This window comes from Pangasianodon hypophthalmus, chromosome 4 (genome assembly GCF_027358585.1).
Source record: "Pangasianodon hypophthalmus isolate fPanHyp1 chromosome 4, fPanHyp1.pri, whole genome shotgun sequence".
Lineage (NCBI taxonomy): Eukaryota > Metazoa > Chordata > Actinopteri > Siluriformes > Pangasiidae > Pangasianodon > Pangasianodon hypophthalmus.
The window spans coordinates 25254231-25275121 of NC_069713.1; the positions used below are offsets into that span (position 1 = coordinate 25254231).

At 37.8% G+C, this 20891-nt stretch overlaps 1 protein-coding gene across 1 annotated transcript in view; it reads right to left on the reverse strand.

The window, feature by feature from the left end:
* Nucleotides 1-509: 509 nt before the first annotated feature.
* b4galt2 (UDP-Gal:betaGlcNAc beta 1,4- galactosyltransferase, polypeptide 2) overlaps nucleotides 510-20891 on the reverse strand; it is a 137387-nt gene continuing 117005 nt past the window's right edge. Inside the window, exons 6-7 of the mRNA XM_026937068.3 lie at nucleotides 13317-13421; nucleotides 510-1788 (exon numbers count right to left, since the gene is read on the reverse strand). Of these exons, the coding sequence (XP_026792869.1) occupies nucleotides 1638-1788; nucleotides 13317-13421 (256 nt within the window). The 3' untranslated portion in view covers nucleotides 510-1637. The remainder of the gene's footprint in view (nucleotides 1789-13316; nucleotides 13422-20891) is intronic.

Genomic DNA, 20891 nt, shown 5'->3' on the forward strand with positions numbered 1-20891 from the left:
GAGAAACCACAAAGCTCTCCGTCCCTGAATTTTTTCCTCATTTCTGAAACATTACCATATTAACAATTACACATGGTTATTAAGCCATTTATGTGGCCATACCAGTCCCTGTGTAAACTGTTCCTATACTAATATAAACCTGTGAATTGCCTTGTAGCTGGCACTACTACCTTCTGACCAATCAGAATCGAGAGTTCAACAACGCTGTGGTAGTATAATATTATAAATATAATATTAAGATAATGACCAGCTTGAATAAATGTGTTGAATAAATGACCATGAAGTTTGCTGAATTAGACATTTCTCTTTTAGAGAAACTTTTGACCTATAATGCAAAAACAAGGCAGCTTTGTAAATCTAGGCCAAATTTCAGAAACACTATTAGCTTTTGAGAGAAGTGTTCTCCAAAAGGTGACAAAAAAAACAACTACTCACCACGTGGAAGAAAAACACGGCACATTAAGAGGAATGACAAGGGGTCAAACAGAAGGCACCAGGAGGAAAAAAAGGAATGAAATGTATTTCTTTAATAGGCTGGGGGAATGGCAATGAAAAAAAGGTGGCCCGATTAAAGTTAACACAGATATCCAAAGAAGAAAACACGACTCGAGCACCTCATAAAATGTCTGAAGGCATCAGTATGGTGTGCATAGGCAGTAAATGAAAAAAAAAAAGGGGGGAAAAAACAGGATTGCAAAATAAATCAAATCTCATCCCCAGTGTTTGATAAAAGTTCACTGTGGTCTTGAATGAGCATGACTTCACACACACACACACACACACACACACACACAGCAATTAATGTTAAGATGCATTAAGCTGAAAAAAACTTCAGGCATAGGTGAACAACCAATAAAAAAACACAAACATATAGCTTCTAATGTTGTTTTCAAGCGATTGACAACGGTGACCATGTACAGCTTTGCCAGAATTCCCTTGGTCTCCAAGTGAGAGTTCCCAGAATCCCTTTCTACTCAATTCTAGACCACCAAAGGCAGGGCTCTAGTAAGAAAAAGGTTGCCGAAGCACCTGTGCACACTATCACTTTACCCAAATCCGGTCACTGAAATGTTTAAGCTTTCAGCGCAATCAGTGCTTCCGTGGTTGAAGTCACAGAGCAGGAAGAGTAGAAATACAAAATAAGAAAAAAGTGACAGAGAAGATGATCCAGAGGCTTCTTCAAGCACCGATTAAGTGTCTTTATCATCTCCAGCTTTGTAGATATGATGAGAAAACGAGCTGCAGGTACAAACCACATTCGTTTCTGAAATGTTCCAACTGATTTACATCGAGTGAACAGGGTTCTCCTTTGAGATTGTGCCCAGAAACAATGTTTATTTGTGTCCTCTACGTTTGACCAGAAGGTCTGTCAGAGCATCATCCATATTGCTATGGCTGTCCGTGCTCTAAAGTCAGTTCCCCTCATCGCAAGATACTGAGTGTCTGTACTGGAGTCAGAATCTGCATGTGGATTTGTGTGTATAAATCCACAACAAGTCCAGTGTATTCCTGAGAACTAACCTGTTCAGCATATCAGTGCTGCACACAGAGGCGCACGGCCATGGGCGGTATATATATATATATGTTTGTGTGTGTGTGTGTGTGTGTGTGTGTGTGTGTGTGGACCTGGCCGTGGTCTATCCTCTGAGTGGTCTGGGAGGGGGTTTGCCAATCTCCACTGAGATGTTGGTGTAGAGCGGGTACTTTTTAATGGAGACCAGGCGATACGTCAGCGAGCTGATGCCGTCCTTCCTCATGGTGTTCTTTGTGTTCTGGATTTTATTGAACCTGTCAGAAAAAAAGCAGGAGAGCAAATTTGAAGCGGATTTACGAAAAAAGAAAACGTGGATTGCGGCATATTTTCATCATCTACTGTTGTGGATATTCTGAAGAAGCATCACAAGATGGTGTGTTAAAACAGCGCATAATCAGTGGTACATGCTATTTATCAGTGCACACACATGCCTCAACAAAGCTTTCCTGGTTACTATGAACACCTGTATGGAATAATGTATCCTAAACACCTGTACAACATCATTTATTATTTCCATTACCATTTATCATGTTGCCTATGGACCTCTACTTTTATTCTGTCATTTCCGTTCAGGTTTAAGTCATGCACAAATTCAAAATGAGTATAAAACAGCTTAATGAAAACCCCCAAATAAGCATGCTACCATTCCAGCATTAAAATAAAATATTTATAATAATAGTGCAAATGTCAGGTCCATGGCCTAGAGCGTCATCTACAGCCAAAAGACCGGACATGCTCTGAATGATTAAACTTTACATGTATGCACTTTCTGTCAGCAGCACCACTCTGAGGAAATCTATTTATCCCGAATATATGAAAATGATCCAAGATTACATTCATGCTTTTCCATTTCCCGGATTGTTGTAACATCATCAGCCAGAAGATGGCAGAAGTGGCAAAGCAATAACAGAGCAGTCAATCCCCCTCCTTCAGCAGCTCTTTTTTTTCCAGGAAGTTTATTCTACACTTTATACATACACAACAACACTACTGCAAACACATTTTTGTGGTGGACTGGAGAAATAGTTGTCTAATATATATAGTTCTAAAACCTACATGCTTTCCTAAAACTGAAATATGACTCACTATTTCACATATCTCAACCAGGAGTAAAGTTATTTCCAAAAGCAAAATGGGAGAAAATTGCAAGGTTCCATTTCAATCCACTGACTTTATAAAGGACTGTTACTGTAAGCGCTGGCACTGGAGACTCCTTCCATACATGTTACACAAAGTCTGAACAAATAACTTCCAATCTAACTTCTTTGTTAAACATGTCTTTTAAAAAAATGTGTTTATTATTAGTCTTAGATACCAACACATTATTTGTGCAAACGCTATGTATTGACTTCATTTGCATTTAATTTAATTTAACATGTAATCAATAAAATATATAAATAATAAATATGACCATGGAAACCACCATCTGACTTTATATCCACCTTTATACAGCTCTGGTGGTTAAAGATGTAATATCAGATTTTTTATTTCCTTACTTATACAAATAACCTGGAAGATATACGTAGAACTTGATTGAACTTGAGCAAAAGTTCATTAAGTCGCTGAGAAAACCCGTTTGGAAAACTGACTTCCGGTCCAGAATGCTTGTTTGTGTTTGGATGCACTTCCTCGTCAGTCATTTTATAAACACTACACGCGCCAGCTAAGGACCTGGGAGTGGAGCTTCGTGAACATGGATGGGAATCATTCAATTGTCGAACCGACCTTATCGTTAGAGAACTAATCCTGAAAAAAAAAAAGACTAATCTTACCTAATGCACCTATAAACTGGCCACTTATCTACTTCACCTGACCTTTGCAGAAAGCCTAGGCAAGTTAAGATAATAAAACATTTCTATATCCTTTTGTTAGAGATATATGGCAGAGATGTATATATAAGTATATAATATTCAGGAAAACCCACTTTTAGTTGAAATCTGATTGTTACTCATTTTGGCTGTTTGCCAGAATTCAGCCACGGTGACATCTGACAGATTTTCCCAAACTGCCACACAAATCTGGGTGAAGCAGTACAAAGTTTGCCTTGATTCAGTTGTCAAAGTGAAGCCTGCGCCTGTCTTACTGAATCAAACATTAAAGCTAGTGGCTCTGGTGTAAGATCCTTAAGCATCCTCCTGGCCTTGATGTACAACAGGCTCTCTAACTGTGCACAGAGAATATAGTGTAAGACCTATCATTTGCCATCCACTTCTAAATTGTCACTGTAGAGATGACTGAAGTAATAATAATACTCACAGAAGGCAATTATCATTAGACTATGACTGGGTGTCTTTATAATTTATCATTTCCAACACTGGTATCATGATCTCAGAGTGGAAGCTGACTAACGTACAACCATGCCAGTAATTCAGGGGCTTCCTGGCAGGGCCACACTTGGGCTACAGGAACAAGGCCAACTGTATCTGGAGGGAAAAAATTAGAGTGCATTACATAAATTGCACTTACACATATTTGAGTGGTTTTGCTGCTCTCATACTAATTTACTCCAAATTTATGCAGCATGTTCCTTGCATATTCATTTTAAATTAAGCAGCAACGTATCTGCATAGTAATGATCTAATAACTACGCAGAGTATGCAGTGTGTTTCGTAACATACACAGTGTGGCTCTCGGGTCCTATGACTCAAGGTCTCATGACATTGAAGTTATTAGACAGGGCACACAGGAAAATGCTTGCTAGTACACAAACTCAGGTGACAGAGAAATAACGTGGACGCAGTTCTTGAACAATCTGGACCTTAATGCTACTCTAAACCAACCTAATTCTTTCAGCTGTCTTGGCTTATTGGTCTTCAAACTGCACTATAATGTAATCCCTATAAAAATTGTTCCTTGTGTAACCTGGCTTTCAGCTTTTTCTGTAATGATATTGTATCATGTGGTACAGCCATAATCACATAACACTGTGAGAGTACAAAGTATAGCAACAGTCCTAGAACAGACTGCTGGGGAACCTGAGTAATGATCTGAAATGACTCGGAATGTGCCGGCCCCATCGTACCTAGCAAACACTACAAAATGCTCAAAAACTTCACTTTGCATAACTGTCCCTTCACTTTCACTCGAACTTCATAAGACAGAAAAAATGCAGCTTGTTACTAAGAAAGAACAAAATGTAAAGTCCTCTGTCCTAGTGTAAAGACTCTCCCGTAGTGGAAAACTTAAAGGAACAGCTGTAATTTCTGACTGGTACTAAGTGCTGAAACTGGAGACTCCTTCCAGTTTGAATGAATGTTAAATAAATGTCTCCTTACAGAAAGTCTCCCCATATCAATGTTTATGTGATTTGTTTATGTGATATGCCTTGCAGCAAAACTACTGTCAGTGCTTCTGTTATATAAAAAAAATAATAATAATAATATTTACTGACCAATTTGAATCCAGAACTCAACAGCACTGTGGTATAAATAAGGAATATCACATGACAGACCGTGCGGTTATACGAAAATAATCCATGCTTGGGTGGTGTGATACGGTCTGACATGACGTGGAGTGCCGCGCGTAGTGCTACCTCGAAGTGGATTATTTTCATATAACGACGTGTTCTGCATATTGCCAAGGATTACAATGATTATTAATGAATGACTCATTGCATATTTTAACATGTTATGGTTAGATTTAATGTTATGGATTCTGTTATCATTTACATTTTCTCTCTCTCTCTCTGTCATTTTGTGAAGAAACCACAAAGCATAAATTCCTCTGTCTTTAAGACTTTCCTGTGCTGGGAAACTTTATAAAGCATCATGAGTGTTACAAAGCCCAGGAACATGAGACTCCTTCCATAAATGTTACAAATGCATCTCCTAATAAGAAACTTTCCGCCATCAACAATTCCATGTTTTTCTTTTTTTTTAATCTGTTAATTATTAGTCTTAGATCATGTGGCACGTCCACCATACAAGTCCCTGTGTATGAGCTATTTCTGTAGAAGAGATACAGTAATGTATTAGAACAAAAGCAATAATATAAAGTTATCATTCATGTTACAGCCAGAACTATCAGAACTATCAGAATCCGACATTCTACAGCACTGTGGTATAATCTAATAACTAATCTACTGGTAGAATGCTATTATATACACACCACAAACCATATTAGACCTTAGAACATACACAGAACATTTATCGTCTGTAGATCTGAATAATGTAACTATATCATAAATGTGTCATGGAAGATAGCCGACTCTGTTATGATTAGCCATGAAAGTTTAGATCCAGTGATATAAGAGCGTCATATTAACATCATCAGTAATAGTCATGATGTGTAGCACAAGATATAACTATAATGAACATTTTAAAATGGTACCAATTCTAGCCGTAATTTTAGATAAATAAAGTAACATGGAGTTGCTATTTCAGTTACACATGTAGAAAGCACCTATAGTATAAAACATATAATCAAGTGCTGGATATCAGTTTTTCCTGCTTCTGCCTGGCCCAGAAGTTATGTTCTTTATGTCTCTTATGCTCTTCCTCACAATCTTTTATGAGAAATCATGCGCACCAAGTGACATTTCCTGTAAGGTTAAAGTAAATATAACACGTCAAGCTGTCACAACAAGCACAAGAACACAGTTAGCACATGAGATAAGCTGAAATGTAGCTATCATAATAACCACCGATAAATAATAAGATGCTGCTAAACACCTGGGCATAAACTGTTATGGAAAGATCATGTGTACGTAGTGTGTGAGCCTCCTCACGACTGCTTGTATAGTCTGCACAAAACACCTGATCGTGAGCGGCAGCAGTAGCGCAGGCTGAGCAGTACAGCATTTCTGAGATTTTGAAAATCATAGGGTGTCCACTAGACATTCATGTAATGGTTTTATTGGTTTCAAATACAGTATTCAAGTTTTGCGATGTGGCCAATGAACAGCTTCGAATGAGGCTCAGTCCATTTTAGAACTGAAAATATACGTTTTATAAAAATTTCACTTTTTAGAAATTGACATTGTTCGTAGACATTTTATTTTCAAATTTTCATTGTAACAAATGTATTAATGTAATTATAAAAACATCAAAATATACAATAAAACATTTAGTGCAACCACACAAACACTTCTTACAGGTCTGCTAGGTGGCCTTTAGTACTCAGCTACATTAGAAATTTCAGTTTATTATGAACACTGCATGTAGCTAGCTAAAGTCAGTAACAGTGAATGTTACTGTTATCAGATAATAGCTAATGTCAGTAATAGTGAATGTTATCGTTACTGTTATCTGTTAGCCATAATATCAACTTTCTACTCTGTTGAAGACTTTCTAATGTGCCAGAATACTTGGCTTACTGCCCTTCGAACCTGCATAGTGAATAGTGAAGTGAAGTGCAAACACACACCGTGAACACACACACACACCGTGAACACACACCCGGCGCAGTGGGCAGCCTTTTTTTGCTGTGGCACCCGGGGAGCAGTTGGGGGTTCGGTGCCTTGCTCAAGGGTCTCACCTCAGTCATGGTATTGGGGGTATCCCATGGTATCCCTGCCGGACCTGAGACTCAAACCCACGACCTTCAGGTTCACCTTTGGGTTACAAGTCCGACTCTCTAACCATTAGGCCACGACTGCCCCATCTCTCTAGGAGTCCATTTCACTACAGTAAGGACCCTTGCTTGAACCTGCAGTCCTGACTACTAAGCCCTACTTTCTTATTTTTTCAGTGCCAGACAAGTTCTAACAAAAAGATGTTTCCTTGAAGATTTTCTTCTTAATTGATGGTGAACTTTTCCTATAGAAGTCAAGTCACAAGGGAGCACTGTTAAACAAGTCCTCATAAAGCCTGGCATGATTTATACCCTGCTATCAGCTTCCATATCATCAGACAAGCTACAAAGCCTATTAGAGCCGCTAGAGTGGTCAAAGCTGACGATTTATGTCCTCAGGTGGAACGGCTTCAGTGTCTATGAGAGGGCTCATGCTAGACTGGATTTAATATTCAGGTGGCATCGATGTTAACTAATCAGTGCAATGTTGATAAATAGCGCGCTGTCTTCCTCGGGCGAGCGTGGTGTCTCATTACTGAGCTCTTTCGCTGGAGTGACCAAAACAAAGGCAGCGATGGCAGTGATAGAGTGGTAAAGAGGGCAAACATTCATCAGCAGGTAAACATCAGCCTTGCTTGGAGAATGCAAGCACATTTTCCGCACCTATCTCTCTTTCCTTTTCTGGATTTTATCTAAGGACAAGCCACTAGTATCATAACACATGACTGCACACTCAACACTCTGAGTTCACTTGCGCTATGTATATAAACTTGTCCACTTACAGGTGAACAGAATTTGCGTGCTATTAAGTGTTTTTAGAAAACTAGTGGCATTTTCAATAAGCAAATTTTCAGCCTGGGCTTAAGGGAAATACAAATTACAAAATATCAAATACGCCTATTTCATACAAGATTAGCCTCAGAATTAATCCGTGCTTGAGATACGACACAGAGCTCTTATACATGAGATAACCAGCCCTAATCGAGCAAAGGTTCTTACACACTGAATCACGCAGCAGGCCTAAACATAGGAAGTCAGAAATAAAAAGGACCAACATGAGCTAATCAAATAGACAGGCGTCCCTTAAAGGCTCTTCAACCTTCTTAAGCCTTTTATCTAAAACTAAACCTCTTATCATGCAGAATAAGACCTTTTGAAATAATGCACAAGTGTGCTAATGACGGGTGTTGTGTGTTTGTCTCCCAGAAGGCACTAATAATTTCGCACTATTTTTATGATGTTAATATATGAACAATTACTACAATATTCACTAATTCTGATCTGCACATTCCCTCATAAGCATCTAGATATGCCTGAAATCCTGGCTCAAGAACACTTTAACATAAAAAAAAACACCCTCAGGACTGAATGCAGATGCGTGTAAAGGTGTGATGCACTGAAAGTTCAGCGAATATTTCATCCAGCGAATATTTCATACTAAATCCACTCAGTTTTTAGAACAATGCTCTATTTTACATTCACTTAGAGCTCAAATCCACCCGGAATGACTTGCATAGTAATTTTGATAATTTAACACATAATCTCTGATGGAGTCCAATATTTATTATTTATTATTTATCATAGGCATGTTGGTATATTTTCACTCTGGTTATATGTTTTCCACAGTACCCACAATGCCGTTCAACTACCTGCTGATAGCTGCACCAATGGGACAGCCCTATCTTTAACTCTACCTCCTCTCTGTACACTCTTCTCAAACAGTTTAGCTTCCAAAGCTTCAGCTTTCATGTTTTACAGCGCCATCATCATCATCATCATCATGCTTGTAGACAGCTAACTACCTGAGCCGTCTCTCTGCCGTAACTCAGCGCAACTGTGCTGTATAGCTGCACTGCATTCTGGAACTTTGAGCCTAATTTTAGCTGTTTCTTATATTTTTATGTTGGAATTCTCATTAATGTGAAAGTCAGTGTATCTGTAAAATGAGGGGTGAGACAAAAACTCAAGCACTAATTAATTTTTTTTTAAATTAAAAGCATCAAAATAGAAAGGAAAGCAAAATATATACAAAAATGACAAATAATTATTACAAAAATGATGTATTTTTTTGATGATTTAATGATTTTGATGATTTAATTTAATGATTTATTTATTTATTTATTATTATTATTATTATTATTATTATTATTATTATTATTATTATTATCATCAGTAGTCATAGTAGTAGTAGTAGTAGTAGTAGTGGTAGTGGTCAACATTTTTACTACAAAAGCATCGATTCTGGGTTTTGATTCTCAGCCCAGATTTTGCATTAGAGCAAGATTTTTCATTTCACTGCAGTGCTAGAGTAAATGTCTACTTAGGTGTGTTCTCTTTTGCTAATACTGTTACCAGCTGAGGTGACTGATGAGTCTGTCGCTTGTGATTATGTGTATTACTCAGCACTTTGCTGCAAGTTCATCTTCATCATCTTGTAAGATTGCGTCTTTTATAGTCTGACTGCTTTGTGGCCGTGAAGTAACTATAGCAATAGTAATGATGATGATTTAAAAAAAAAAAAAAAGAAAGAAAGAATTTTGTTATAAGAGTTCTGCACATCTATTTTTGGCTGTTAGTTGTCATGCTCCTATTTCTTCCACCGTTCTTAATAAAACCACACAATATATGTATACAGTTGAGGTCAAAAGTTTACATCCCCCTTTCAGAATCTGCAAAATGTTCATTATTTTACCAAAATAAGAGGGATCATACAAAATACATGTTATTGTTTATTTAGTGCTGACCTGAATAAGATATTTCACATAAAAGATGTTTACATATAGTCCACAAGAGAAAATAATAGCTGAATTTATAAAAATGACCCCGTTCAAAAGTTTACATCCCCTTGATTCTTAATACTGTGCTGTTACCTGAATGATCCACAGCTGTGTTTTTTTGTTTACTGATAGTTGTTCAAGAGTCCCTTGTTTGTCCTGAACAGTTAAACTGCCTGCTGTTCTTCAGAAAAATCCTTCAGGTCCCACAAATTCTTTGGTTTTCCAGCATTTTTTGTGTATTTGAACCCTTTCCAGTAATGACTGTATGATTTTGAGATCCATCTTTTCACACTGAGGACAACTGAGGGACTCATATGCAACTATTACAGAAGGTTCAAACGCTCACTGATGCTCCAGAAGGAAAAACCATGCATTAAGAGCCGGGGGGTGAAAACTTTTTGAAGATCAGGGTAAATTTAACTTATTTTGTCTTCTGGAAAACATGTAACTATCTTCTGTAGCCTCTGAAGGGCAGTACTAAGTGAAAAAAAATACGATATTTAGGCAAAATAAGAAAAATGTACACATCTCCATTCTGTTCAAAAGTTTTCACCCCCCGGCTCTATATGTAAACATCTTTTATGTGAAATATCTTATTCAGGTCAGCACTAAATAAACAATAACATGCATTTTGTATGATCCCTCTTATTTTGGTAAAATAATGAACATTTTGCAGATTCTGAAAGGGGGATGTAAACTTTTGACCTCAACTGTACATACTTACACATACACACACACACACTCACATATATATATATATATATATATATATATATATATATATATGTATGTATGTATGTATGTATTAACTACCATAAACAATCTGAATTGTGATTTCTTTTGGCTAATAAAAGTGATTTTCTCTTTCTGCACATTATATCACCTACTGTATTTTGACATATGCTTTTATAAAGTGCTCATAAATCTAATATCTATCGCCCTAACGCCAAACTGAAAACTAAACACAGAAGTAGAGGATGTGATATCAATCTGAATTTTTTTCATCCGCTGAGAACAACAGAACGATAAAGCTGTATAATTGACCACGCGAAGTGGGAGCATAAGGAAAATTACACCAATTGATGAGCAATTTCCATTGGATATTACCTCTCAATAGACGGTTGTGTTCATTTGTATGGTGGGGTTTGTCTCACGCAGCACTTAATAGCCTCACACTGAGCTTTTTCCACTTGTCTTGGGGATATGAAAGCCGCTGCAATTAGAATGAACGCTGACAATTACAAAAGAGTGATTTACCGCAGGGCTGAATATAATACCATCCATTAATAAGGCGTGTAACGCTGCATCACCCTCCTCGACACATCCTGTTAACCATTTTAGTGTGCATTCCTAAAGAAGAAGTGGTCAAAGGTTACCAAGAACACTAAGGCTTATTTTTTAGGGAATAACAGCCTGTATGGATGGGTAGTGGTGATCTATCTGAAGCATGATAGAGCCCAAACAAATGTGAAAGCAGAACCGTTGGCTCGAGTTCATTAGTGTCAGCGTGCATGCAAAATTAGCATGAAGCTAATGGAGTGGGTGGCGCTCATTATTTCCATTAGCTCATTTGGAGAGGGCCGAAAGAATAAAAAGAAAGCGAGAGAATAGCTCAGTAGATCTAATTAGTTTGTTGATTGGGATTATCATATTTTTTTTGTTGTAGCTGTTCTGCAAAAAATGGTCTAAATCTTATTTTTGTGCTCTGAAACAAGAAGGAGAGTCAGACAGATAGACAGAGCAAGAAGGGAGAGTGAAAAATAAAGAGGAAAAAAAAGGTGAATGTCAGCAGTGAATGGTTCTGAGTGGAGAAAAGCCCACTGCCAACTTTTAATGGCTGGCCCACACTTTCGTCTTGCTTTCTTACCCACAGCTCCATCTAGGATTGATAAGGAGCGAGCCAACCTCTGACTGCCTGTGGCAGCCGCTGGAATTGTTTTGCAATTTGCTGCTCTACGATGCATTCTCTTTCGCTGAGAACAATCCATCTCTGCAACACAACATTCAACCCCAGAGCCATTGATTGGCCCTTTTTTTATATTCATCAATACCCATTCATACCCGGACTATTCAGGCACACAATGCACTTAGCTCAGCATAAACGCGCACGATCAAGTGTGTGAACGACTGTGGGAAGGACGGCTGTGAATTTATATGCACTGCAAGTTTAAAGGTAACAGTTCACAACAACTGCTGTAGCACGTCGTATGGGTTCATAACAAAATAAAAATATTGTCTTCTAGTCGTGTGCTGAAATTATTTATTCAATATCTAAGGAATAAAACACAATGTAGCGTGCTTTTATTTGGAAAATCAACGATGGGGTGGTGTGATGTGGCCACAGTGTTACTGCTACCAACACTGAAGAGGACTACTTTCCAATAACAGCACGCTCTGTGTGGTGTCTCTTTCCTCTTATATCACAGCAACTTACAAGGTATAATGCGACTACAAAGACAATACAGCTACAGTTTTTACTCCGAAAGATGAGATCATCATGGTCATTAGGGTAATCTCTCTCTCTCTCTCTCTCTCTCTCTCTCTCAAATATTAACATTTTTTGCTGCCAAACCTTGAATACAATCTGTGAGAACAAATCAGAAAAACATCAGAAACAAACAAAAAAACCAAATGTGAAAATAAATAAACAAACAAACAATTATATAGCAATCAAATGAATAACAATCAAAAAGATGGAATACTATAATTTGATCTTCTGAACATTCAGAATAAAACAGAATATAAAATAGAAAATATAGTTTCTGTCTCTCTCTGTGTGTGTTTGTCTTTCTGTTTCTCTACATCTCTCTTTTTCTGTCTCTCTCGCTCTCTCTCTCTCTCATTCAAAATTTAATATTGCAATGGCAAATATTAACATTTTTAATGCCAAAGCCTGGATACAGTCTTTGAGAACAAACATCACAGACAGACAGACAGACAGACAGACAGACAGATAGATAGATAAGCGAAAGGTGGAAGGCTATAATTTGATTTTGTGAACACTGAGAATATAAAACAGATAAAAACATTTTCTCTGTCTGTCTGTCTCTCTTTGAAGGTTGAAGTCCGGGCAATAAATTGTGTTACATTAGATCACCTGAATTCCAGATTAACAATAATCCCCAGCAAGGCTTCTCTTACAAGTATAATTTATTTATTTTAAAATCTCTAATCTCTTCATTCTACACAGAGCTCATTACGGAAGGAAGCACCTTTAAGTCTACTGGCACTGTTCACCTACTGCAACGACAATTAAATAAGCAGCACCTCCTACACCTCCTCCGAAAAGCAGAGAAAAGCTACCTGCCAATGTTCACATAAAACGCCTGTGAAATGCAAAATTTATATCACCCGCCTCGGGACTTTTCAGATCAATATATGAGAAAACAAAGAGTGGGAGTGAATATGATGGCTCCACAAAGAGTCGGGTTAAGTGAGGATGCTGCGAGGCAGTGTGTGTTAATGCTGTAGTGTGGTAGAAGGTCAGAACTCACCTCTGGGGATTGGGCTCATTGTGCTTGTCCCTCTCGTGCTTGATCATCCTGTAGCGGCCAATCCTCACATCTGGTCGAGACACCTTCATCCCGTTCAGTGTAATCCTTGGAGGGACAGAGATGAAGAGAAAGAGAGAGAAATATTAGATATATTTCAGGGAAAACAATACAAATCATCACATTTCTCCCAGTCAAAAGAAGATGACACAAGACACATCCCTTGCTGCTGAATTTGTTGTTGCCATGGGACAGCCAGTAACAGCTTCTTTTCTCCAAATATACTTATTAGTGTGTAGGGTATGATTATGTGCTCTATTGTTATAATTTATTCATATATCTGCTGGTTTGTTTGTTGCAAACAGTCAAATCCATAAGTATCTGTACAGTGACACTGTACACCACCACAATGGATTTGAAATGGAGTAATCAAGATGTGACAATTGTCCATGGACAACTGGAATTGATTCCAAGTGTTTAGTTTGCATTTGATAGCTGTTTATGGGAACTCTCAATATGCAGTCCAAAGAGGTGTCGATGCAAGTGAAGGAGGCCATCATTAGGCCAAAAAAACAAAACAGACCATCCAGAGAGACAGCAGAAACTTCAAGAGTGGCCAAATCAACAATTTGGTACATTATTAAAAAGAAGGAATGCACTGCTGAGCTCGGCAACACCAAAAGCCCTGGAAGACCACGGAAGAAAACTAAAGAGGATGAATGCAGAATCCTTTCCTTGGTGAAAAAAATACCCTTCACAACATCTACCCAAGTCAAGAATACTCTGGAGGAGGTAGGTGAATCATTGTCAGAGTCTACAATCAAGATCAATCAATGCCTTCACGAATGTAAATACAGGTGGTTTACCTCAAGATACAAATCACTGGTAAAACAGAAAGACCAGATTAGACTTATAAATATATATATAAAAGGTTTAAAAAAGCCTGCCCAGTTCTGGAACAAGATTGTACCAGAATGACAGGAAGAGAAGAGTATGGAGAAGGAAAGGAAAGGCTCATGTTCCAAATCATCTGTCAAACATGTGGAGGCAGTGTTATGGCATGGGCATACTGTATAATGGCTCCCAATGGAACTGGGTCACTGGTGTTTATTGATGATGTGACTGCTGATAGAAGTAACAGGATGAATTCTGAAGTGTATTGAGCTATACTCTGCTCACATTCAAGCAAATGCTGTAAAACTGATAGGACAGCACTACACAGTACAGATGGATAATGACCCAAAACGTACCACGAGAAACAACCCAAGAGCTTCTCAAGGCAAAGGAATGGAATGTTCTTAAATGGCCGAGTCAGTCATCTGACCTCAACCCAACTGAAAGGTGAAAGCAGAAAGACCAATAAACAAGCAGCAACTGGAGGCGGCTGCAGTAAAGGCCTGGCAAAGCATCTCTAGGGAGGAAACTCAGCATTTGGTCAATGGCAGTCATTGACTGCAAAAGATCTGCATCAAAGTATTAAAAATAATTCTAATATTTATGATTTTAGCTTGTCCAATTACTTTTGAGCCTGTGAAAATGGAAGGAATTTAGGACTCTATAAAAAAAATGGCTTTAATTCCTAAACGGTTAAAAATATTTTGTTAAACCCCTTGAATTAAAGATGAAATTTTCCACCTCAATCACATCTTGATTGCTTCATTTCAAATCCATTGTGGTGGTGTACAGAGGCACAATGATGAAAATTGTGTCACTGTCCAAATACTTATGGACCTGACTGTATGTATTTGTGTGTTCACATACACAGGTATTCTTACTATAAAACATCACACACACAGAGGATGACAATTACTGCTGTTGTTAAGGTATTAATATACTATTCTTTGAACTCTGCACTCAGCCTCGTGTATAAACGTGATGCAGGTTGCCTCCCGGGGTCAGAGAGAAATTTCTACAACACACTGACGAATTTGAATCTCTATCTAGCAGCAGAATTAATTAAATGTATTAAAAACAGTGCCACAGAAGGTGGTGAATGACAAACCTCTTTATGATCTCAATGGTTAAACCTGCTATGGGCTGTAGTTTGGCACACACACACATCTCTACAACACTTCAGCCCTGTAACCTATACTCAGTGCTCACAGTTACCATTTAGAGTATTGTTATAAAACCAACAACAATGTAAGTTATCTTTCCAAACACATCCATTTACAAAAAGGTTGTATATGTTAACGTATGCGTAACACTTGGAAACAACTTGGAGGAATGGAACCATTGCTGTTACTTAGCAACCCTTGGTCAATGGAATGACATTTCTCACCCAATCAGACTGCATGGTCGGAACTAGGGGTGTAACACAATTTGATTATCTGTATCTGCTTAGTGCTCTGTATCTATAATTATCTGTATCTAGAACTGTATTTAGATTTAAACCCAAGGTGTTTAAATTTGTTTGTCTCATGAGCTTTATACGACCTCTCGCTTGCATGAAAGGAAATCTCTTGCTCATGTGGCGCTTTTGTTGGGATCCAAGTCCCACCTGGTACCACTTCAGATGCACCACTTTAGTCTTAACTCCTTCGAAAAAAAAAAAAAAGTCAGATTTTCCTTAAGTTTTATCCCTTCTGTCAAAGCACATGTTCAAGTAGCACTCAGAATGATTTGATCTAACATCGTCAGGTTTCATGTGGAGTCCATACCAGCTCGAGTACACTGTCATTAAGGCAAAAGAAGGACATGCTAAATACTAAGAAATTATTAAATTTGTATAAATTGTATAACGACATAAACATGTAAACACATAAATAAATAAATACACACACAAATGCTGTTAGCTGTTAAATTATAATTGCTTTGGCAATGTAGAGCAATGTAAATACAATGTAGAGCAATCATGCAAATAAAGCCTATTTAACTAAAATAGGAAAGAAAAAAAAAACGGGATCAAATTAGAAGCCTTATTTCTTTTCCATTTTCATATCTTGATGTTTATTTGCTCTTGTCTTATAATTGCAGTAAAGCTTGACATCACTATTTATTTATGTCTCAGTGCTTTCACTGATTGCCAAACCAAAACCTCATCAAAACCTTGTTTACCTCTCTCAACACACACACACACACACACACACACACACGGTTAGCAGAACCAATATGGAAAAAGATAATCAGAAGATGCCATATGGTCATGATGGTCATTATGGGTTCTTCAGCCATGATGGAGCTCAATCCTGTTGGTTTAATTAAACAAAGCTCAGAGTCAGTAGAAATTGCTTAAATGATGCTCTCTCAGCTTGGCTTCTGCCCAGGAATCACAAAGCTTTTCTTAAAGTGCTTATTTATACAGAAAACCCAAGTGTAGGTATAAGGATGTATTTCTAGGGAACGTTGTCTCACTCAACAAAACAACAGGTCATACATTATTCAGAGAGTGGATTGTTAATAATCTCTCACGTCAGTGTACTATAATTATAGTAGATGTAGTAAAAGTTCAGCATAATACAAGTTTTTCTGCTAAAAACAAGCCTTTTTGGACAAACGCTGGTGAAAGCAGTTGATACTGAAACTAGCTGATGATGATAATTGTTGTCAAAACATGACGGTTATTCCACTGGGTTCACGGAGAGGAGATGAGATCATTTTCTTATGTTTCTCATTCACAACCCGAGATGTCGTTAATGCTATTCCCATGACTGTTCAACTGTCTCGCCACTGCAAAGGAGAAATCCTTCATTCTAATGCTCAACAAACTGATCAGCCAGTTTTCTCTTGGCTTCCCTGACGTACAGCTGATTGCGTCTCTTGCAGGAAAGACAATAAACAGCTCCTGTGATGCATGAGGAGTGGTGAGTTAAAGACTTGGGTCCATTAGTATTACTAGTTTTCCCTACGGAAGCAACAAATTGATTAAACTTCAGAAACACTTTGCTTTGGCGCTGGTGAAGGACTTCTGTCTGAAACGCCCTGCTTCTCTTTTAGAATGTTAGTTCTGTCTAAAGGGGTTACTGAAACAAGTCAGTGACACAGAAGACACACTGAAGGACCCAACGTAGATAAAAATGGGGAGTAAAGGGGGTTTTACAGAGCCCAGCACTGACTCCGTCATATTTTAAAGAAAAGGAATAACCGGTCTTTTGTGCTACTGCAACTCAACTGTCAAATACAAACATATTTATAACAAATTGCCATTGTGTCTGCAGTCACGTTTTTTAGGAAAATACATGTTTAAAATCATTGAAGATTCTTCAGTTTGTTCCTCTTGGGGAATCCTTCAAAAGTCAATGTATAACCCAACAACAGAGTGTTTCCCTGTCAGAGAGGGTTCCAAGAAGCACTTGGAAAGATTTCTGTATCTTCTGTACATATCTCTGATGTTTTCCAACTGTTTTTAATCGATGCCTATGTAGAGCATGTGTATACTTTTTTGATATTTGGTATTTGGTATATATATATTGATATTCATAGCGTACTCACTGATATCACAAAAGGGAAAAAAAATGTAAATAACTGGAATCATTTCTTACTGTAGAGCTTCCAGTGTTCAAAAGTTAGATAAAAATACAAAAAAAAAACAAATTTCCCCTCATGTCTATCTCATTCTCAGACTTTTATTATTGAGTGCATGTGTTATATAAGGAATAAAACACGGCAGGACACGGTGTTATATGACATTAATCAACAACGGGGTGGTGTGATGAGCCCTGACATGACATGCTCTTATACCACAGCACACTGTCAGAGATTCTTTCTTTCTTTTTTTTTTTTTTAATTAATCAAAGAATGCCACACATCATACTCGTTTTTTTTGTTGTTTAGTTACATTACATGCTGTGGAACGTCCATGAAACAAGTTCACTGCTACTACACTTCTCTCTCTCTCTCTTTCGCTCTCACGCAAAGGTAATAAAACAAAAATTACAGCTTGTCGTGTTACCCAGAGTGAGAGAGCGAGAGAGAGAAAAACAGAGGGTGGTGAGGGAACAACGGTGCCATAGGTGCCATAACATAAGTGATAACAGGAACTAACCTGTTTTGCGGACATTCTACAACATTAAATGTATATTATAAAGAGATAAAAAATATGATGTGTCACTTTTATTAGTGTTGGCAAACAGATTTTAATCATTTATTGGAGTTTACCAACTGCCTTTTGTCTACAATTATAAGTGAGGAAACAGGTTTTTCAGTCTTCTCTCAGGAGAGAGAAATGCATTAATGTTATTATCTGTGTTAATCACCTATATTTTAGAGATGTGGTGGATAGCAATTAGTGTAAAAAGTGCTGGAGTATTTCCTTAATAAAGAGAATGAGAGAAAGAGAAGAAGAAGAAAGGAGAAAAAGACCAGCCAGTAATTATTAAATGTCAACACTAACACCACAACTGCATTATTTGGAGCTAAACAGCTAAAGATACCTCATTTAAGAAATGAGAAGCCTGCGATTTCCCTATGAATAGTGAGAGTTATAATGAATATTGTTGACTGGATATCCGTTCTGAGTGCCCTCTCTCTCTCTTTCTCTCTCTCTCTCTCTCTCTGATTGGATTAGTGGTGTATTTCTGTACGTCGTCTCTCTCAATCTGCTCCGCTGTTCACTTAATTGCATTAGACCCATGGAGTCGGAGGGAATTGGAATCATTAGAACTGATTCATGTCTCCTCTGCCAGAGCTGAAATGAAAGCAGAGTGGGAATAGAGAGAGATCACAGAGACAAAGAGAGAGGGGAAGAGAGCATGAGTGGGGGAGAGGGAGAGAGAGAGAGAGAGAGAGAGAGAGAGAGGTCATGTTAAATTGAACAACCCTTCTGTTAGTGGAATGCTGACTGTGTAAAATTTGTGTGGTGTGTGTGTGTGTGTGTGTGTGTGTATCCGGTATATCCCAGAGGACATGTGATATATGAGTCTGGAAAAGCACTGCTGCTTCTGATACCTGCATCTCTCTCAGTCGTAACTGTGAAGCTGGCAGTGTGTGTGAGCTTCAGAGGTGTCTGTTTGTGTGTAAATCAGCACTTATGCTAACTAGTAGACAAATATCTGATGAATGTAGCCCCATACGTCATACACAAAACACCGAAAATGTGCACGCTAATGCTGGGATAGTATTAAACATCTCTCTCTCTCTCTCTCTCTCTCTCTCTCTCTCTCTCTCTCACACACACACACACACACACACAATAACTGATTTGTCATGATTATAACATTCTGGCTACAATTAGCATACGCATAAATATGAGTAATAATTTAGTAGTCTTTTCCATGGACTTTATGGCACTTTTATAAGAATAACAGTAGAGTAATAATAAACCTTGTGAAGAACATTTATCAAAATTTGAAAACTAATGCAATTTTTGCTGGCCTTTTAGACTGTACTACAATATTGCAAATGGAAGACATTCAAATTGGTGACAATGGCACAATGACAACCGCACAGCAAAACAAACCATAATTACAAATGCAATAATGAGTAAAATTATATAATTATACAGTATAAAGAACTAATTTGGAATCAATGTTGTGTTATATATATATATATATATATATGTGATTGTGGAATCTAGCAATTAATCCAGATCAGTTCAAATATAATTGAGGCTGGATTATTATGTAATAATTGCAACAGGCCTACACATTAATGCAAGCAAATAAACTCTGATTAAGTGTTAGAATGTCTGCTAGGCATATGCCTTCACACAATGCACACACACACACACACACACACACACACACATTCAAAGAAATTTCACACCCTAGAGGCTTAACAACAGTATTTTATTACAAGGAGCCACCTATTCCAAATATTAATCTGAGGTTAAACACAAGTTTGAAAGAGCCATCATAATAACACAAACAAGTGATTTTAAGAGTGCCCACTACAGGACTTTTAAATTGTAAATGATTCAGTAATATTTAAGTGTACCTCATGCTACACTAGTGATTTTTTTCCGAGCCGATCACAGAATCTTGTACTACAGAGCCTGAGCTTACTTTCAATTCTAAAAATCAAATACAACAGTAAGGTTAATCTCACAGGCCAGACCTCTAGCAAAGCTAGAGCGCATGGTATGTTCCGTCAATAAAGAAGACCAAGAACCACCTACTTTCTTGTTTACTCACCACTAACTACTTCAAACAACCCTTTTTTAAAGATATTTAAAGACAGGATTCTGTTAGCATGGTGCATTCTTTCAGCACACTATACTGTCTGCCTTTACTCTTCTACACCTGTATACAGAAATGATTTACACTTACCGGTCACTTTAATAGGAACACCTGTACAACTGCTCCTTCATGCAGTTATCCAATCAGCCAATCATGTGGCAGCAGCACAATGCACACAATCATGCAGATACAGGTTCAAGAGCTTGAGTTAATGTTCACATCAAACATCAGGATGAAATCAAATTGTTCTCCAGATGGGTGTGAGTATTTCAGAAACTGCTGATCTCCTGGGATTTTCTACACATTACAGTGTCTAGAGTTTACACAGAATGGTGCGAAAAACAAAAAGACATCCTGTGAGTGGAGAGTCTGCAGGCTGAAACACCTTGCTGATGAGAGAGATCAGAGGAGACTGACCAGACTGGTGACAGGAAGTCTGTTGTAACTCAAAAAAGCACTCTTT